The following is a 20,975-nucleotide window of genomic DNA, read 5'->3' on the forward strand; positions in this document are numbered from 1 at the left end:
GCAGTGATGGTGGAGTTCTAGGCCTATTCCTAGTATAATCTTCTATTCCTTTTTTCCTTTGCTTTACTTCCCTTGCTTTTGAACTTTTACTTTCCTTTGATTTTGTTAATTTAGCGTTCATGTCATGGTGTTGCGCTGCGTGTCCTGGAGCAAGCCACGAAGTCATCAGTCTTGTACAGAAATCATTGTTGTCAGTTACCTGAGTATTTGACATCCATGGACACACTTCCTTTTGCACAATACCTCACTCTTCAACCAGCACATGTTGTGTGGTGTATTCAAATTTGCTGAGGAAAAGTCTTTCCCAATGTCTGATGAGGGCACATGCACATGTGTGTTGGTGTGTACGTGTATGTGTGTGTGGGAGAGGGAGGGGGAGGGGGCGGTGAGTGGGTCGAGGGAAGGGGAGCTAGAGGGGCAGCAGGAGGGAGAGAAAGAATGTGGATGGTGGAGACAGACCATCCCACCTGGCTTGCATCACCTTTCCTCCATCTTGTGCATGACTTTTGGTTTAGTACTGATTCCTCTCCACAGAAGAGAAATCATTTAATTTGATTTGATGGAGGAATATAGTCCAGTCATGAGCTTTTGGGCAGCAGTCCAAGTAAGACAACTTGGGAGAAACCTTGGCCAGTGTATTGCTGACCACATCCCCGTATGTTGCTGTACAAAAGCTGTGTTATTGTGAAAATCAAGGAGCCTTATTTTTGGAAATGCTTCATTTTACTGCGTTTTAGGGGACTTGGCTTCCTTGTCACATTCTTCATTGGCCCCAAAGCATTTACTTAAGAAACCTCGCAGCCCTCTGTTCTTTGCTCCTACAGTTGCTCCATAGAGGAGCCCACAGGAGTGTGTCTGCCTCAGTGCTCATGGCTCTTCACCTTCTTGTGACACACACTTTTAAATTTTCTGATTACATATTCCAACTGTTTGTAACGAAATGAACCCATGAGGGTAATTGTCGTAAGAAGGATTTAAGAACCAGTAATAACTGATCCTGGTTGAACATGGCTGACACCGTCGTACACTAACTTTACATTTATCTAACTGAATCGTCAGAAACACTATGTGAGGTATGTTTTATCTCCATTTTATAGCTGGAGAAACCAGGATTCAGAGAGCCAAAGCTGTTTGTCTACAGTCACAAAGCTAGCAGTGGCAGAATGGGGATGTGCCAAATGTTGGACCCTATTCACTTCGCTACTGCACAAAGCTGCCTTGCAAACCAAAATTTAATTGTTCTCTCTTTAATTGGTTATTTTAATTGAGATGTAAACATGTTAATTTCATCTCATTTTAGCTCAGTAAACCACCTTTGCTATTTTTAGGGTCTCACATCTGTTGGATGAAGGCCAGTGATGGCTTTGAAAATTGGTGTGCAGGGGGATATATGTTTGGGCGATGGGAAATTCATAGTCTCTCCCATTTTCCAGTGGTTTGATAATCATACATGGGTCCAGAAAGAACCGTATCATACGTTTTATGTTTCCTTTCGAGTGGTAAAAACAGCTTTATATAATGGGAAATTGTATCCTTATACCAGCGTTGTGTTAGCCTTTGGGGTTTCCTGTCAGCCATGCATGCCTTTGCATTTATGTTTGGTTATATCTTCAGGGCCAGTGGTTGTTTTGTAAACCAGATCTCTAAGCAGCATTGAGTTGTGCGGTGGTCGCCTATAGCTATTTTTCACTGTTTAGGATTGCACTGCAGGACTTTCATCAAAGTGCTATCTATGTTTCCATTGAGGGGGGCCCTTTTTTGTCAAAATTCATGGTGGTTTCTTTCTGTCTGAATATTAGTGCTACTGCTCTTTGAGCCTGTCTTCCAGTATTGAAGGTATTTTCTACATCCAGTATTGAAGGTATTTTCTACATTTCTACAATTAGGGTTTGCAACCAAGGGAAAATAGTTCCTATAGATGTTTGCATAGTCTTCTAACATTTCTCACCCCAAATTAGAAAGTTAGTAGTATTATGTGCTTTGAAACAAATCCACTTTGTTTCTGAGCTTGTTAAAGCTGAGTAGGAGGGAAGTATAAATTACCAGTTGTGGTCAAGGTGAAATATTGAGTTAGTGCTGTATCTTTGTAATGAGTTTCTGTTCTCAGTAGAATGTTTAATTGACCAGTTCTGTTAGAAGACTGTGTCCAGGGTCACTAATTTCACCATCATGCCTGGAGCTAACAACCTAGCTCTAGACAGAGCTAGAAAGCTGGGAGAGACTTTCTGAAATGATCTGAGTTCCCTTAATTCTGTCCTGTTTGACATTTTTTTATCAGCAGTTTGGAGGCAGATATAGAATGTATGCTTATCAAATTGGCAGATAACCCAAGTCTAGGTAGGATAACTAACACCTGAATGATAAAAACAGGATTACGAAAGCTCTCAACAGGCTGGAGTAATGCATGGAAAACAATGAGATGGGGTTTAGTAAGGATCCATGTACAGCCCTGAGTTCAAATCCAGAAAGTCACTTCCCTTATTACAAGAGAGGGGAAACGGCCCAATGGCAGTGGTCTGAAAAAGACGTATGGGACGTCAGGCTCACAGAAGCTCGGAATGGACCACCAGTCTCCCATGAAAGAGCATGAGGTCCAGAGCAGTTGCCAATTGAATTCTGGCTCCAGCCATTGTCACGGGGGATATCCAGAGAACACCCACCAGGGCAGTGAAAATCAGAAAACCTTCCAGTAGGAGGAATTGGGGGCAGCAAAACATGTTTTTCCTGGAAAACAGAAGACTTAGACCATGACAGCTCTTTTAAATAATCAGCTTTCCTATGTGAGAGCTGAGTTTTTTGTACTGTTTCTTCATAGGGTAGAGCTAAGATAAATGAGTATACATTTGAAGAAGCAGAATTTGGGCCTTTTTAAAGGGGGAATTGTCTACTAGGTAGGGATGCATTTCTAAATTTTCTGAGTGCCTCACCTGTTCAAAGCTGTCTAGCTGTCTAGAAGGTTGTAGAGTTTATGTAAGCATTTGGATGGAAGTTGGCCCAGGTAACCTCTAACATCTGTCTTTACCTCTGAGTTTGAACAATTGCTATTTTATTTTTCTTCTTGCTGCCAGGGCATACACTGCAGACATAGTGCAATAATATTCTTATTTTTGTATTTTCCTGACCAGAACCCTTAATTCTCATCATTGGAAAGTATTTATAATTAATAGTTTTAATTAATATAAGTAATAGCATTATATAATGGATATCAGAATTTTCATAATAATATGATCAACATAATCACCCCCTTTCACAATGTGAAACACTGGTGAAAAGATGTGATACTATAATAATTCAAAGTAACTGGAGACATTTAAGAGGTTGTGGGTGGGACTTAAAGTCATCAATGTGCCCCAGGATGCTGAAACAGCTGAATTGCTTTGTAAAACTGCATCTTCTTTTATTCTTTGTTTCTTTAAGTAGCTTCATTTCTAGCACCAAAATTAAGCAGATGTTTACCACATGTTTAGTTTTGAATTTATTCTTGCCTTTAAAAATTGTGTGGACTATAAGCAAATTTATAATCTCTTTTAATGTTAAGACCTCAAATCTCCAAAGTATTTAAGTGAAACCTGTTTTTATCTTAGATTTAGAATAATTCTTTGAAAAAATATTTTGCAAGCGACATTCATGGTCTCTACTACATTTTTTCCCCTGACATTGTGCCAGTGTTATGGTGAAAGCATTTCTCTCTTAAAAAATTAAGAGAGAACGTAATTATGTTTTTCTATTGAAAACATGTTGAGTACCTAGGGCAAGCCTATTAAAGTTTTGAACACAAGATCAATGATTCCAGATTCCTGCAAATCTGCAAATAAGAATTATAAATTTGCTTAGGTCTACTTTCATTTGGATTATACACACATTGGATTCTTTGGAGGAACAGTATAGTATAGCAGTATGCAAGGCATGGTTAAGACTCAGGTTGGTCAGCACTTAGCATTTAGGGTACGATAGGGTCAAGATCCATAGTACCTGGACACAAAGGTCAAATCAAATTTAGTGTGGTATTGAGTAGGTTTACAGTTACCTGTAATTATCATAGCTTATTCCAGAGGTCTAGTCATTGCTTACATTACTATTCATTCTTTTACATTTTAGGTGGTTGCCTTTTTGATGAGCCATATAGCACCTGTGGATATAGTCAAGCTGAAGATGATGATTTCAACTGGGAGCAGGTGAACACCTTGACCAAACCAACTTCTGATCCATGGATGCCATCAGGTTTGCATGTAGTTTTAAATTTTCTTTTTAAAATCAAGGTTTCATAAGAGTCTGAATCACAGTAAATACTCACTGGGCATTGGCTGCATGAGTGAGGGTGTTGGTCTTTGAGAGTGGCAGCCCAAAGTGATTAACTAGTGAGAATAGTACAATTAAGAGGACTGGTTATAAAGTACAGAGAGTTCACCTTTGTATCTCTTCTTTTAAAGTCTAATTAAAGTTTACCTCCTTTATCTCTGGGTACACCTGAGCTAGATTACTGGGCATTCCCCAGTTGATCCTTTCCCAAGCAGCAGATATGGGAAATGGATGGATGTCTCTTCTGCCAAATGTGTCTAGTGAATGGAACTCTAGCTGGGAAATCCAAATAACAAAGTCTCTGTCACAAATGGGAGACCTTGGAGAATAACTTAAACCTTGTCAGCCTCAGGGGCTCCCTTGGCACCAAAGATAAAATGGTGATGCACACATGTGGATACTTCTTTTTCTGGAGAAGTGCTTAGTAAATTTTCCGATGAGTGAAAGACATTTGTTCCATTAAGCATCAGCAAGAATTCTACTTCTTATTTTGAAGGAAGAGTGGGAAGGTGTTGACGAGTAAACATTCACATTGGAACTTGGTCATTTTAATGGACACCCTTTGCAGGTGGTGGTGTTGGACAGCAGTCTAAGAGTTTAGATTTGCTGATTCATGTTACAACGGGGTAAGAATGTGCCCTAGTCAGGATTCACACTGCAAAACATTATTCTGATTTGGATTTTAGATAAAACACGTTTATGTGTACTTTTGTGTAACTGTAAAGTTCTTCGTTAATGCACGCAAATGTAGCAATAATTGCATTTAGTAAGTCATCTCTTTTAAGTAGGAAGTAGAGTTTAATGTTGTTCTTCACTAAGCTTTAACAGTTACGATGCCCACCATGTTCTTTCCCTCTCCTTCCCACATTTACCTCCTTACAACCTTGAAGAAGGGAAGCCTGCGCTCTTTAGCACTGCAGCTTTGCTGGACTTCAGACGTTTCTAGCTATTAGTTATTTCCCCTCAGCTGACATTCTCCTTTTCTGTCTCCCTTTTTTTCTTATGTGTGTGCTTTTGAATACGACTTGTGCTTGCATCGAACCCCAGCTCTTGCTTTCATGCTTGCCAGTGAGCGGGGAGCGGGAAGGGGAGAATGGCCGGGCTCCTGACGTGGAGCTGTCCTTCCCCAAATAGACTCCTCACCCCAGAAGACCTTCTGGGCATCACCTGTTCTCTCTTGAGGATCCAGCCTCTGTCCAGAAAGGCTGGGGAAGGCCGCAGCCATGATAGTGGGGAGGGTGCTCAGAGTTAGTCCTGGGAGAGTTCGCCACAAGAGTGCACTCAGGCTTTTCTTATCTTCTAATTTGGTGTAAAAAAAAAAAAAGTTGAAATTTTTCTCATTAGCTAGTAGATTTAATTATTGTGGTCCTTTAGTTTGAAGACTGTCTTGGAAAAACTGTCTTTGACAAAGGAGCCCCAATACTGCAGTATCTTTTTCAGCCTTCACTGGTTCTATTTTTGTCACGTGATGACCTATCTTCCGGAGGTATCATTTCTTGACCCTGTCTTGTCCTTTCCTTCTTTCTGTATTCACAAAATAGCATCTCAGACCAAATTGTCCAAGTTCTAGTTATAGAAAGGATGGGTTCCTAGCAGAGGCCATTACAAAAATGGTAATAATGATCAAAGACTAGTTGTATCCTGGGACAATCAGTTGGGTAAATGAAAAACAAAGGGGAAGTAACTTTGCAAGCATCTGGCCTTTGAAGGCTCCTCTGCCTTTGAAAGAATGAAGTGGGGGCATTTAAACATTTTGTTTGAATTTACTCTACTTCTGTTGACTAATGGAATACTTAGTGATTAATATCAGGCCTTTGTAACTTCAGGTCTCTGAATGTTTTATCTTCCAACATGTTTCTCAGTTCCATCTGATAGTTACAAAAGGTGTGCCCTCAACCCTGGCCCTCAAATAGGGTGCAGGTCACTGTGGGGGTATGTGGGTGGTTGGGTGTCAGCAGGTCTGGAGGGAGCTGGGGCAAGACTAGGCAGTCTGGTTCCTCTTTCCTCCAATGATGTCGGTGGGCATCGGTCCAGATGAGATTTCTGAAAATTGGTAATTTTTCCATCAGACTAAATTTCTGCCATAACATAGAACTGCCAATGATATGGTATTTTTTTCCTCTTATTCATTAAACAAACTTTAGCCATTAAAAAAATTCCTTTGAGCCCTACTCTTTGCTAATCGCGATGCTGATTACTGGGGGAGGGGTGAAGATTTGTAAGGAATGAATCTTTCTCTGTAGGAACTTATGTACTTGGGGAAAAGAGTTACAAAAATACAATTAGTGAGCAATCGAAGTCCTATATTATTAAGTGTCTCACAGACCAGCAGCGCCCTAAGAGCAACAGCTCCTGTGTTATTAAGGGTATGGACTGGTGCTCAGCTGACCTATCCACCTACAGTGAGAAGTTAAATTATCAATGAAATTAGGAAATATCGTCTTAGAAACTTGGCATATGGTATCCTATGGTATGAATTTTAAAACAGAGTTTCCAGTGTGTTCGGACAATATAGCCATGAGGTTTGTTTTTTTTTTTAAGATTTTATTTATTTATTTGAGAGAGAGAGAATGAGAGATAGAGAGCACGAGAGGGAAGAGGGTCAGAGGGAGAAGCAGACTCCCTGCTGAGCAGGGAGCCTGATGTGGGACTCGATCCTGGGACTCCAGGATCATGACCTGAGCCGAACGCAGTCGCTCAACCAACTGAGCCACCCAGGCGCCCCATCCATGAGTTGTTTTAAGTACTATTTAGTTACAAGGAATTTCTCCTCCTCCTCCTCTTCCTTTTGCATTAATATGTATAACAAGATTTATTTCAAAAACAAATTCCAAAGCTGGCCCTCTTGAGCTAAAACAGAAACCAGTTTTATGAATTGGTCAGGGTAAATGGGTGGCAAAATCCGATACAACCGTTTCCTGAGGGCTAATTTCTTTAAGCTGTTATTTACAGTATGGTTGGATTTGTTCTCACATGTATATTTGTATGTGTTCTCTCGTGTGTAGGTTGGTTCTGTGATGCCTTAGACCAAGGGTTGGCATACTATGTCCTACAGGCCAAATCTAGCCTACTGTCAGTTTTTTGGATAGCTCAAAAGCTAAGAATGGTTTTTATGTTTTTATGTTTTATTTTTAAAGATTTTATTTATTTGAGAGAGAGAAAGCGCAAGCGGGGAAGAGAGGGAGAAGCAGGCTCCCCGCTGAGCAGGGAGCCCAATGCAGGGGTCGATCCCAGGAGTCTGGGATCATGACCTGAGCCGAAGGCAGTTGCTTAACGGACTGAGACACCCAGGCATCCCAGTTTTTATGTTTTTAAATGGTTGGAAAAAAATCTAAATAATAATAATATTTTGTGACATGTGAAATTCAAATTTCAGTGTCCATAAACAAAGTTTTACTGGCAGGAGCCTTGGGTATTTGTTAAACATCGTCTGTGACTGGTTTCAAGCCACAGTGGCAGGGCTGAGAACAGACACCATAACGGACACTGTAGGGTTCACTAAGCCTAGATATTTACTCTCTGGTCCTTTATGGAAAAATTTTACTGACCCCTGTCTTAGACCATTTTCGCATCAGCCTTTGATAGTTGCTTTGAACTCAGTTTATATTGTTATTGCTTCTGTATTCATATTATAATTATTAATACCCAAGTACTATTTCATATTTTCTTTTACTTTCAGATGATGTATTTTCCAAACAGTAGGCGATCAAAATCATAAGAAAAAAACATGATAATTAGGGATTTTCTCTTTCTCATAAATTTGCTTTCTATTAAAAAGCATTGTGATTTTTCCTTATTGTTTAATACCATCATCCTTGTGGGACTCTTGTGATTCTAATAAGCAGGTAATCCATCAATATGATTTTTAAAATTATGTCAGTGAAAGACTGAAATTTTTACTCTAAATTTGCTATAATTAAAATTTATTTTCTTTTTCTGGGTCTTTTTTTGAGATTGATGTTTTACTGTGTGTATGGTTTGTTTCTCTGTATCTTCATGTGTAAGGTTATTTTTAGCCACAATTAAAAAATTTCAATACAGACTGGAGCTTTATATAAGCCGACTTGATAACTACTCTAAGGCTGTGACATTGGCTCTGGAAATACATATTTAGGGCAAATAAAGACCAAATGCCATTTAAGTTTTTGTATTTGAAGTTGACGTTTATGTTACAGATTAGACTTTTGCAGTTAGTGCTGAACCAGTTTGTCTAATGGTAAAACTATGCCACACATGGTTTCTCTTTATTGGTGTGTGGTTCATTTCCTATCAATTATCTCCATTAGCAATGGGGAATTTTCTTAAACTTTATCATAAGTTTACTTTGATGTTTTCTTTGGTAGTTTATTACCATCAAAGTTTACTACTTTGAGTACAAGAACTGTTGATTAAGTAACCAAATAATAACCTGGTACATTTTGTTGGCACTGTTGTGTACTTTCTCTACCAGTACATTGTGTAATTATCAGAGTAGATTAAGAAGTATTGGGTAAGAAGTGTTTTATCATGTAAAAACACCTGCACAGTTTGACAGCTGTTTTTATATTTTTATATTTCATTAAAGGATATTGTTTTTACCTTCATGCTCGAGTTCTATAAAATGGATATTTAACAAGTTCCCTGTCTGGTGTATAAGAAAATGCAACTTTATCTTATACAAAAAATTAAAATAATAAACAATAAATAAATAAATAAACCTGTCCATAATATTAAAAATGTAAAGATAGCTTATAACCATAGCCATTTAATAACTCATAATATTGACATTTGTCTATACCTGACATGGTCCCGTTAAGAAATCATAATTACAGCTGAGCTGTAATTAAGTGAATTTGTTTCCCAGTGCTAGGAAAACTTAACAGGAAGTGTAGCATGTCACTAGGGAAACCTCATGTAGCCTTCTACACTTACTTTATATGTTGTAAACTGGGAACGATGGTGTTTCTGATCTTCACTGAGATGCTATGACTAAGGACTGAGTCATTTCTGTGGGTGCCCCTATGAAAGGCAGAGAGAAGGAAGTGCTGGATGGAGGGGCAACATGCACTTTGAGTGTGAAAATAGAAAAATAGACCCAGAAAATAGAAAAAAATGACCGCATCTATTTATGTAGGGTCAGTTTCACATTTGGGAAAGATGATGGTTTGGCAGACAAAGGAATTGGAGTTTCCTCTTTGGGTGCGTTCATCAGGCATGTTTTCCTCTTGGCTAGGGAACACTTGCCTATTTATTCACACTTCAGGGCTTATGCAAGGTTTAGTAAGTGATGAAGACTTTGGGGTTGAAAAGGCATTTTTCCTCCTTAAATTTCAATGTGTATCTAGTGAGTAGTATTTTTGGCACAGAATACTCAGACAGTTGTGTAATTATCTCATTCATTCTTTGAATCTGTCAACATTCAACAAATATTTACTTAACACCTGCGATGTGCTAGGCATTATTATTCATCACATCAGGATTCATCACTGAGTGAGCCAAGTAAGGACCCCTCTCTGGTGCACCTTTCATCCTCAGTCTGGTAAGATGGTTCTTGGATTGCCAAAAGATTCTAACCTTTAAGACCACATATTCCCTGATTTATTAATGACTTGCTGGAATTGAATACTTGAAAGGTAATGCAAAATTTGGTTCATCAGACTTAGCACACTATAGCATGAAATTTAGCTTTCTTCGATACTTTGTACCTTCAAAAAAATAACAAGAACAAAAAAAAAAATCTATATTGCAGGCAAGTGGCAGCCCAGTACCCTCTGATCATTCTTCTTTCTCAAACAAAGGGATCTTGTACATGTAAATGACTCTCTCTTAGCAGTTAACAAAGTTTGCTTCTTTGCTGTGTGTCTTTGATCCTGATGAAGACCCTCGTGAGGATTGGAAGGCATTGTCTTTATTTTATATCTTAGGAGACTGAAGTTCAGAAGAGTTAAACCTGCTCCAGGCTTACAGGTCAAAGAACCAACTCCCAATTTTGCTCTTCTGAGTACTGAGAAGTGATCTTCCCACATGAGCCCATACACGTAGTGAGGGGATAGTCTTCATTCCAGGGGGCAACTTTCGGGATCTTCTGAAAATGAACATGAAGGCTCATCCATTGTGGGGGATGTGGGTCCCACCCAGGTCAGTCAGTGGCTCTGTCCCTTTGTAGTTACTGACCTTGAGCAGCTTCTTAAACTCTCAGTTTCCCAGCCTCCTTATCTGTGAGCCAAGCCCGGGGGCAAAGGTGAGCTCTGCTGGATGGAGTGGGGCGGTCAGTCTTACAGGATCCTGAAGGCTATGGAAATGTGTTTAGAACCTGCCTCATAGGGTTGTTTACCAGGTGAGACAAGATAATCAACTTTGGGAACTTGACCTCATACCTGGCCCGGCACAGTATACAAGAAATATCCTTCTTTTATTATTATTAAATAACTTTCCAGGCGCAATTTGGTATGAATTCATCTTTTAGCATAATTTGGACTCTGAGTAAAGTTCATGCCAAGTTCTTATTTTCTCTTCTAAATGATATTGAATAAGAAACAGAAGATGTAGACCTTGATATAATTTTTGAATGGATTAAAAAAGCAAGCCGAAAGAAGTCCATTAAAATACTGATAATCTTTACTTAAGGATGGGAGAATTGGGGGTAATTGCCTTATTTCTATGTCACGCATTTCCTTTATGATCAAGTATAACTTTATAATCAAAAGTAACACTTAATTTTTTTAGGGGATGGTCATTAAATTGGCATCTTTTGGGTCAATTCTGAATGTTTCCAGTCATCGAACTCAGGAAATAAAAACAGTTTCGTTGGGGCGCCTGGGTGGCTCAGTTGGTTAAGTGACTGCCTTGGGCTCGGGTCACGATCCCGGAGTCCCGGAATCGAGTCCCGCATCAGGTTCCCTGCTCGGCAGGGAGCCTGCTTCTCCCTCTGACCCTCCCCCCTCTCATGTACTCTCTCTCTCTCATTCTCACTCTCTCAAATAAATAAATCTTTAAAAAAAAAAAAACAGTTTCGTTGTCCTTGGGAACCTCATTCAAGTGTCCCATTGAGAAATGCCTGCCTGCCATCCAGATGTAAGATGGTCATTGATGGACACTCCTCCATACATCTCACTCAGATTGCCTTGGTGAGGCTTGGGATGGGTTTCCAGTTAAACAGTGCATGAGACAGAGTGAAAGAAATTGGACTGGAGTTGTATTCTCTGTTATAAATTATGAAATTTAGAAAAATAACTTTAGAATGTAATTAAGAAAACCCATTTCAGATCAGTGATCTCTGGGGAGTTCTTAATTAAAACAGGATGGGGCTCTGGGTAGCCTCAATTTAACATGGGTATAAACAACATAAAATTGACCATTTTAACCATTTTTAAGGGTTCAGTGGTACTAAGTACATTCACATTGTTGCACAACCATCTCCACCGTCCATCTCCAGAACTTTTTTTTATCTTCCCAATCTGAAACTCTGCACCCACGAGATACTACGTCCCCATTCTCTCCTCCACCCAGGCCCTGGTAATCCCCGTTCTACTTCCTGTCTCTCTGAATTTGACTACTCTGGGTCCCTCATAGAAGTGGAATCAGATAGTGTTTGTCCTTTTGTGTCTGGCTTATGTCACTTGACATAATGTTTTCAGTGATTCAGTTTTTATACGCAAAGACTTTCAAGATCAGGGCGGTCTTGGTTTTGTGTTATTGTTACTGTTTTTTGTTTGAAAAATGTCTTGATTTTTTTTATTTTTTTATTTTTTATTTTTTTAAAGATTTTATTTATTTGACAGAGAGACACAGAGAGAGAGGGAACACAAGCAAGGGGAGTGGGAGAGGGAGAAGCATGCTCCCCACTGAGCAGGGAGCCTGATGCGGGGCTGGATCCCAGGACCCTGGGATCATGACCTGAGCCGAAGGCAGACGCTTAACGACTGAGCCACCCAGTCACCCCAAAGTGTCTTGATTTTTAATAGTTAATTGTTTCAAGAGGGCCAGGGGCCATTGTAATATGTATGTTCACTCATTTTAATCATTTATATTCAGTGTTCAGCAAATGTTCTCCTTTAAATTTGTTTAAATTCTTGTCTTGGCTGATTTGAAACTAACACAAAGTAAGAACAGGGGCGGGCTATTCTTTAAATATTTCTAAAAAGGATATAAGTGAGCCTATATATGTAAATACATGTTTTTAAAATACGTTCATTCCTTGCTTGATTTCCTGTAAAATTGTATGACATCATAAGAGTTATGTGGAGCGGAGTAATGAAATAAATAGGCCGATCATGAGAGAGGTTGTAAATCTCTCAGAATCTGAGTAGAGGAAGGGATGAAAGAAGGGTTCAGAGCGAGGGATGGGGCCGTTATGTTAGCCAGCCTGAGAAAATCACACGGAGGAGCTGGTCAGCGCTCACATATCCTGTGTTCTGTGTGCAAGGCCCCCTGGAGCTGGGTGTGGCAAAGTGTTGGAAAAGATGAGCTCACTTTGGCATGGGAGTCAAAAGAAGGGCCAGTGAACTTTGATGTGAAACTCAGTGTCTGTCTTTGGGATGCAGATTTTTCATTGGCCTGCAGAGGCAGTGGGTAGGGAGGGGCTGATTAGAAAACAATTTCTCTAGAGACCAGAGAGCCTGAGGCCTGAGGGAGACGAGCCAGTTGGGTCTGGAGCTGCCAAGCAGCCTCTTTGCTTTATGGAGGGCAGGATCTTTGGGTCAAATGCATTTTGGGTGGGCTACTGATATACTAGCTTACATGGCCGCTGTTGCCCTCACACAGCATGGAGAGCATCTCCTGCTGCCTGTGTCCTCACAGAAGCAGGCTCCCCATTAGTGCCTCTGAGACTTTCCATGGCCCCAGGGATCCAAGAGATGAATAAATTTAAATAAGAAATGGTTAAGCCTGGATTATTCTTTTTACCTGAAGACCAGGAAGAAACCGAAGCCTCTTTGAGAGCTCCAGCTGTGCGTGAGGCTCTGGGGACTGAGGATATAGCCATGAACTGCGACCTGTCTTCCAGGAGATGTAGAAGTGGGGTGGCTAGTGCTCTGCGGCGGGCAGGCTGCTGCCCCAACAGAGACTGGTGGGTGAGGGCGGGCGAGCAGAAGGCCTCCAGGAGGAGGTGCTCCCAGGAGGGACCATGAGAGCATGAGACGTGAGGCCAGAGCAGGTGCGCATGCCTGGCTGAAGGAACATCCTGTCCTGAGGTGGTGAGTGGAGGTTGGGGAGCAAATGCACTCACAATGCCGCTCAGGAAGTTGTAGAGCATCAGGGAACTATGGACATCATAGCCTGGGGGAAGAAAGAGTCTTAAAGGCTATACTGAGCTGGGGAGGATGCAAAGCAAGGAGGTCATTTGTTGATTTCTGGCAGAGAAGGAAAAAAAAGACATTATTTGACCAAGTGTGCTTGGAGGAAAATTCAAAATTTCTTATCACAGGGTATCAGGAAAAAGATGTCCTAAGGAAATTTGCTTAGTAAATAAATAAATACCAAAAAGCATATGAATATATAGGAGAATGTCCTTGATCTTGGGAGATCAATGCTAAAGTGTTTAGGTGTGTCTGGGTGTCTGTGTAGAAAAAAAATGTATGCATGTGCACACGTGTGTGTTGAGAGGGAATGCAAATGTGGTTAAGATGTTAACAATTGTTAGGTCTAGGTCAAGTGTATATAAGTATTTATTGTACTGCTTTTTCAACTGTTCCGTAGTTTTGAAAGTAAGCATAATGTGCGGTATGTGTGGGGAAACAAAAGGCAGCAGAGTGAAGTACACCAACTTGGGGCCATGCCAAAGCAACGATTGTACACAGACGCATTTTATTTTAGGCCAAATGCTATCCTGTCACATTGCATTGAAAATATTTATATTTATGTTTTGAAAGCCTAAGTTGACCCATGTCTTCCCTTTCTGAGCATATCAGGATGATTCCTTGGTCTTTATTGGAGAGGTTTAGTGGAGCCATGCACTGAGTGAGAGTGACTAACTTCAGGGATGTAATTTTAGGTCTCTCTAAAATAGGACACATGCTTTACACTGTGGTCTTATGCCTCAGTGAGGGTACCAAGTATAAAGATCGTTATCCAATTGGTAGATATTTTAGTGGCTAACTGAAACTGTAAGAAGATGCATAAGGAATTATTAAATTTTATTTTTGGATACATGCCTGCATTCATTTGTATCCTGTCCATAATATGGGGCTGAATACAGAAAAAAATCATGCAGCATTTCTTGGCAAACTCCATGAAATTATTGTGCAGATCATCATTTTAAATAAGTGGCCTTTAATGCATAGTTGGCTGATACTTTATTTTAGGAGATTGTGATAAATTGTATCTTAAAGTGATATTTAAAAGCTTAGTGGTTGAAAGAGAAATAAATATGGTTATTTAATTCATTGTCGGCTGGACAATCATAATGCTTCTCTCTGGTGGGTGGACAAATTGAGACAACTGATGATACAGCAGTAAGTGTCCGAATCGGCTGTGTGGGGTAGCACATGACTGTAGCAGCATTCTTAGAGAGCATGTCACTGGAAATGTGTTTTTCACATGGCCTGTCCTTATTTGTATGCTTTAGGTCGTGTGATATGGGGTTGTTTCTTAATTTTATCTTCCCTGGTTCCTTTTAGGGCACTTGAAAGAGACATCTTTTGTATTTACATGTACAAAATATTGAAATCCCTGGCATCCGACTTGGAGACATAGACTGGGTTTGATTCAGTGCATTTTAAAGCACATCTACATCAGTGAGGTTTCTGGTCGTCATCCTGGGAAATTATGAAATATCCCTTACAGTTGTTCCGTTTCATGCTGTTTTCCCTTTCCATCTTTGTTGACTGTGATACTCATCCTATTAAACACACATCTTGTGAAAATGGTGTCACCTCCCCAATTGTGCTTGATAAACACAGCGTGACTTAGTTCCTCCTGATAGTCCTGGCTCACTGTGGAGTGACAGGCTGCAATTTGCCAGCAGGTTAACGACCGAGCTGATAACAAGTGACCTTTCTAACACTGCAATCAATGCTTGTTATTTGGGAAACAAAATGATACAGTTTGTATTTTTCAGCAGATGGGTCATTGGGTCAGCCCACTATTGACATGTGAATTTGTTACTTGGGCTGGGTGAGTCAGTTCAGACAGGAATGTTAATTTATTTGAATTGATCTGGGTCTTGCTCTTATGAAAAGGTGTTGGACATTTGTTAGTGGCACAAATTATTATAAATAATTGGTTTTACATGTCAGTCAAACAAAGGCTTTTAGAAAGTCTGTTTTACACAATAGCACTGTATATTAGCTTAGGAGAGTATACCATAATATGTTTTGTTTAGAGTTGATGTTTCTCAATTACTGTGGAAGAAAATCTTAAATATGTGAATTCGTATGTGTCATATTTAAATACTTGTTCTCCATGTGTTTCGTGAAATGTGTTTCATGAGGTCCCATGAGTACATGGTCATGAGGGCGAATAATTTCAGGAAAAGATCCTGGAAAGACATGAGCTGCCTGAAGAGCTAGCCCTTGGGGTAGTCAGTAGTGCTGTTGAATAGCTGCTTTCAGCTTTCACCTTCTAGAAACATGGGAGGATTGTGTGTGTCTGTCCCCTTGGATTTCGATGTGGCTACACTGATTTGGCTGGTGAAATGTGAGTAGAAGTGACACGTGTCACTTTCAGGCAGAGCTCCACAGCCAGTTTGAGATTCCTCATGTTCTCTTCCCTTTTTCCTGCCTTGCTAATTATGGAAGCATTGGGATGCTTTTAGCCTGGGTGCCGAGGGAGGAAATGGAGCAGTGACTTCTCTCCCACCGCCACCTCCCCCCCACAAACTCACTCAGCCAATTGCAGGGGGCATGCACCTGAGGGAGACAGAAACTTCCTTGTGTTATGCCACTGAGATTTTGCAGTAGTGTGTGGAGTGGATCTCAAACTCTTTGGTCTTAGGGCCCCTTTACACTCTTAAAAAATATTTTTTGAAACATTTAAAGAGCTTTTTTGTTCATGTGGGTAATATCTGTTTATATTTTCTGGATTAGAAATTAAAATGAGAAATTTTGAAAATAGTGCATAAGCACACATTCCATTAGCCACCAGAGCAGTGACGTACATTTGTGAGTAAATGAGAACGAAATGGGAATAATAAAGTCAAATAATGTCATATTATTCTCATGAAAACTGTTTTGACCTTGTGGATTCCCTGAAAGGGTCTTGGGGGTTCCGGGGTCCCTGGAGACACTCTGAGAACCGCTGACCTAAACTATCTTAAGTGAAATCCCTTCCTTGGCAATTTACAGTTAAAGGCTCAGACAACTCTGGGGGTGGGGGAAGAGAGGAGGGAAAAAGATTCTGGAAATATTGCCAAAAGGGTATCTGTGAGTGTCATAACTCACTTTTTCTTTTTGAATAAAGACAATACAAATACTTCATTCCTAGTATTAAAAGGTATTTAGTATAAATACAATATAAATATTATATGTTTAAATATTTAAATACATAAACTGTGTTATTTTTCATTTATTAAATAAAAATATATAAATATATAAATATAAAAGTAAGTATATTATTTAAAATAAAACAAAACCCCAAATTACATTGTACAAAATCATATAACTGAATTTTACAAATTCTATGAAGGTCAAGTTTATGAAATACCATACTCTAGAAAAATTTGAAAGTAGGATTAACATTCATATATTTGAAATTGTTTGGGTGGAAGCTTTCTGGACAGCAGAGGGGTTGGATAAAGTGAATTTAAACCTATTCGTATGTAGGGAAGTTGTATAAATTCATTGGTAGCGCTACTTCTGAGATTTTTAACTGAAGAACTGTCATATATATTGTCATGATAAAATGATTTTAACTCCTTTTATTATGAAAGGTGCAGTGACAAAGTGATATAAAAATGGCTGAACATTATTCAGGGAGACTTGGAAATTGTGCTCGATAGAAGCTACATATGAACTGATAACAATCCTGCGGTGTACCTACCAGTCCCATATCTCCCCGATAACAGTAGCTACATTATGTAAGATGACACATTCATTTCCAAAGATAGGAGTTCGAACAGCATTTGCTAATATTTAAAAGGCATGGTAAATAAACTTTTTCTGAGTCGAATGTTAACACAGCCATGGAAAGAGTTATCAGAGTATCTAGTGATCTTTATAGATTCATCCAGCTATTATAGATAATACTTAAGCTTGAGGAAGAAGACAGAAGCAGATGACATTCCTAGCTCTTTCTAGGGCTAGGACCTTTTTTGTTTGAACAAATACTTGTGAAGCACCTGCTGTGGGCAGACACTGTTCTTGTATCCTGGAAGGTAAAGACCGTCACGGATGACCTAAGCTCAAGGAGGTGATGCTTTACTTGACAGACCTAGTATTAGAATAAAGCACTGACCCGAAGAAAAGAAAATTAAATTTATGAAGTGGCAAAGACTCACTAAGGATGACTTTCGTCTACTAATTGCCTCCCCTTTATGGTGGCCTTTGAAACCTGGACTCACTTGAGAAAGTCCCTGTTATTTGGAGGCCCCCGCAGGCTGGGAAGACTTCAACAAGGCTTCACAAGAAGATCTGGTAGAGGGGTGCCTGGGTGGCTCAGTCGTTAGGCGTCTGCCTTCGGCTTAGGTCATGGTCCCAGGGTCCTGGGATTGAGCCCCGAATCGGGCTCCTCACTCTGCGGGAGGCCTGCTTCTCCCTCTCCCACTCCCCCTGCTTGTGTTCCCTCTCTCGCTGTGTGTCTCTGTCAAATGAATAAATAAAAAAAAAAAAACTTTAAAAAAAAAAAAGAAGAGACTCTGGTAGATGTAATCAAGAGCCGGAAGTGGCCATCTGCCCTTTTGGAGCTGGCATCCACAGCTGCCCCCCAGCAGGCTGAAGATATAGCCTTCTTTAAAGGAATAGAATTGTATGAAGGGAGGGCTGCCTTCACTGAGAAAATGTCTTTATAAAATGCCTGTATTTGGGTCATACATTGTTTTCCCTGACACTGAAGAGAGAAATGGCATGTTGTTTCATTTCAACTTTTAAGTAACAAAAGTATTTAGTTGTGATGGGTCTGACCAGTCACGCTTTCTTACCCCTGCGACAGGGTAGTGTTTCTTTTCTTATTTAACTTGGGTTTGATAAGATTTTCAAGAAGCTTTCAAACCAAGTCCCTTTCTAATTTGGGTACTTTCCTAAGTCCCCCAGCAGATGGAGACGTGTAATTCTTTGCTCTTTTATTGGATGGGCTGCACCTTGCCCCAGGTGACATTGCTACACTTCTCTAGTTAAGATGCGGGGTCAGGTTTTGCAAATGAGCTAATGAATATGCCCTCTGCACTTCTCTTCCTCCTCTCCTTTGGCCGGGTTAAGGGCTTAAGAGTTCTTATTTATTCTTGTGTTTCATAAGGTCTTTATCGTTAGTGACCTTTCCCAGTGGATAAGAACAATATTTTCCTTAATGACATGTTCACAGCAAAGCAAAGAACCAAGAGCCCCCGGAGCTCCAGGGGAGCAAATTTAAATCCTGTGTGCCGCCTTCCTGACACAGTCTGCCCATGTTTTGATTCAGAGTAAAATCCCAGAGGTCAGATTTTTTTTTCAGCCAGCAGGGTAAACTTTGGTCCCAGATTTTCTGAGGTCAGTGTAGGGAGTAGAAAAAGAGGCTGTCCTCATTTGCCTCTTTCCGTATGCACTCACCTAAGAGAGGAATTTTGAAATGGTCTTGGTTTCAAGGGATCTTCTGATTCAAGTTAATAGTTCTTTTCTTTCTTGATTATCTAATACCCTTCAGTTCAGGTAGGTCAAAGAAGAGATCTCTAAGACTTCATTTTTGACAAATTCAGCAAAACCTTTCAAAAATATTGTGAAGCTCTTTCGAGTCTCCATTTGTTGCATTTCCTGCCTTTTTTGCTATTTCTACTGATCAATCGGTAAATTACTGGCTTTCAAATTCTAAGTCCAGTGCTTTCTAAATTGATGAGCTTGCCTCCAATACATTAATAGAAAAGAAAGATAAAACATCCTGAGGTAATTCATGGGAGTAGCTGCTCACCCTTAAGAATTAGAAACGAAAATTGTTTCACAAAAAATAAACACAAGAAAACAACTCACCGACCAACCAAATAATAATAATAATAAAAAAACCAATTGTGACCAAAAGCATTGTTCTTTAAGGAGCTAGTGATTTATCATATTTTTGTATTATTAGGCTTTTTCTGTAATTTGAAGATGCAATTTATAAATAGGTTGTTTTCCATGCTAAGTAATTAATTACATTCATGGGAGACATTTTCACTTACTTTGTAAGTCTTGGTAAGAGCAAATGAAATGATTATCCCACAAATGTCTATTGACTTATTGAATGAGTTCTGAGAGAAGGATACGTCCAAATTCAATAGGTCTTGTGATCTAGATCCTTATTGTAAGATTAAAGAGCTTTCTAAAGAAAATGAAGCTGGTTTTTTTTTTTTTTTTTTTTGCTAAGAATTAGTAGAATACAAAAAAATGTACTAGATACTGGGACAAATAAATCCCCAAATTTCAGTGCCTTAACACTGTTGACGTTTATTTTCCATTTGTAGAGTAGTCTAGAGTGGTTCCAGGTTGGAGGTTTTTGGGTTGGGAATGCCCTTATACACACATACATGTTGCAAAGGACTCTGCCATCTTTAGCATGTGTTCTCCAAGATTGCCCTCAAGTGGACATCTGGGTAGCAAAGGAGAAAGTGGAGGATCAATGTAGGAGGTTTCTATGGACCAGATCTGGAAGTAGAGAGAACAAAGTAATGTGGTCTCTGAAACATGCAGGGGCAGCTGGGGGCATCATTCAGTTGAATGCCCAGAAGGAAGAAGAAAACATTTAGTGACTAGCTTGCAGCCTCTTCCATTCTTGGCCTTAGTGGATTTTATTTAAGAAAAGGCCATAGTAGGGGCGCCTGGGTGGCTCAGTTGGTTAAGCGACTGCCTTCAGCTCAGGCCATGATCCTGGAGTCCCGGGATCGAGTCCCGCATCGGGCTCCCTGCTCGGCAGGGAGTCTGCTTCTCCCTCTGACCCTCTTTCCTCTCATGCTCTCTATCTCTCATTCTCTCTCAAATAAATAAATAAAATCTTAAAAAAAAAAAAAAGAAAAGGCCATAGTCCTGGTAAATTATTAGAGGAGAAAATTACTTGAAATTGAATATAATGATTATTTTTTCTTTAAAATGAATGCCATCTTTAAAAAAATCCAGTTAATTGATCAAAATAAGTTTTGAGAATTATCTTCAATTTTGTGGTATTTTCATTTAAAAGCCAGTGAAGCCATAACTAGTAGATCTTGCACACCTAAAAACTTTCCTAAGCTTTATGTTATTAAACTGTGCCCTAATATTTTTATGAAACAGATATTCTTTTACCTTACCTTAACTTTGAGAAGAAAATTTTCCAGATATAGGAAAGACATATGAGCATATATTGCTACTTAATTCAGTAAAGTAAATATCATTGAATAAATGTCAGCTTTTCCAGGGAAATCACTGCATATAACCTCTCTGGATAATATATTTATCAAAAAATCAATACTAAGAGTAAACAGATTTTTAATACATCTTAAGGAGCTTCCTAATAAACCAGAATGCCAAACCATAATTTAAAGCTATTGATACCAATGGTATTTACAGATGACATCATAATTTTTATAGATTATTCTCCATGGTGGTCTGATGCAATATATTAAATTC

The 20,975-nt window shown here is 39.5% G+C and overlaps 1 protein-coding gene across 5 annotated transcripts in view; it reads left to right on the plus strand.

Moving 5' to 3' along the window:
- PTPRM (protein tyrosine phosphatase receptor type M) overlaps nucleotides 1-20,975 on the plus strand; it is an 817,256-nt gene that overhangs the window by 188,585 nt on the left and 607,696 nt on the right. For all 5 annotated transcript variants that reach the window (XM_073898518.1, XM_073898514.1, XM_073898515.1 and 2 more), the window contains exon 2: nucleotides 4,099-4,221. In XM_073898518.1, the coding sequence (XP_073754619.1) occupies nucleotides 4,099-4,221 (123 nt within the window). The remainder of the gene's footprint in view (nucleotides 1-4,098; nucleotides 4,222-20,975) is intronic.

Source organism: Callorhinus ursinus, unplaced genomic scaffold (genome assembly GCF_003265705.2).
Source record: "Callorhinus ursinus isolate GAN/ISIS: 27379988/994484 unplaced genomic scaffold, GSC_fseal_2.0 scaffold11, whole genome shotgun sequence".
In the NCBI taxonomy this organism is placed as follows: domain Eukaryota; kingdom Metazoa; phylum Chordata; class Mammalia; order Carnivora; family Otariidae; genus Callorhinus; species Callorhinus ursinus.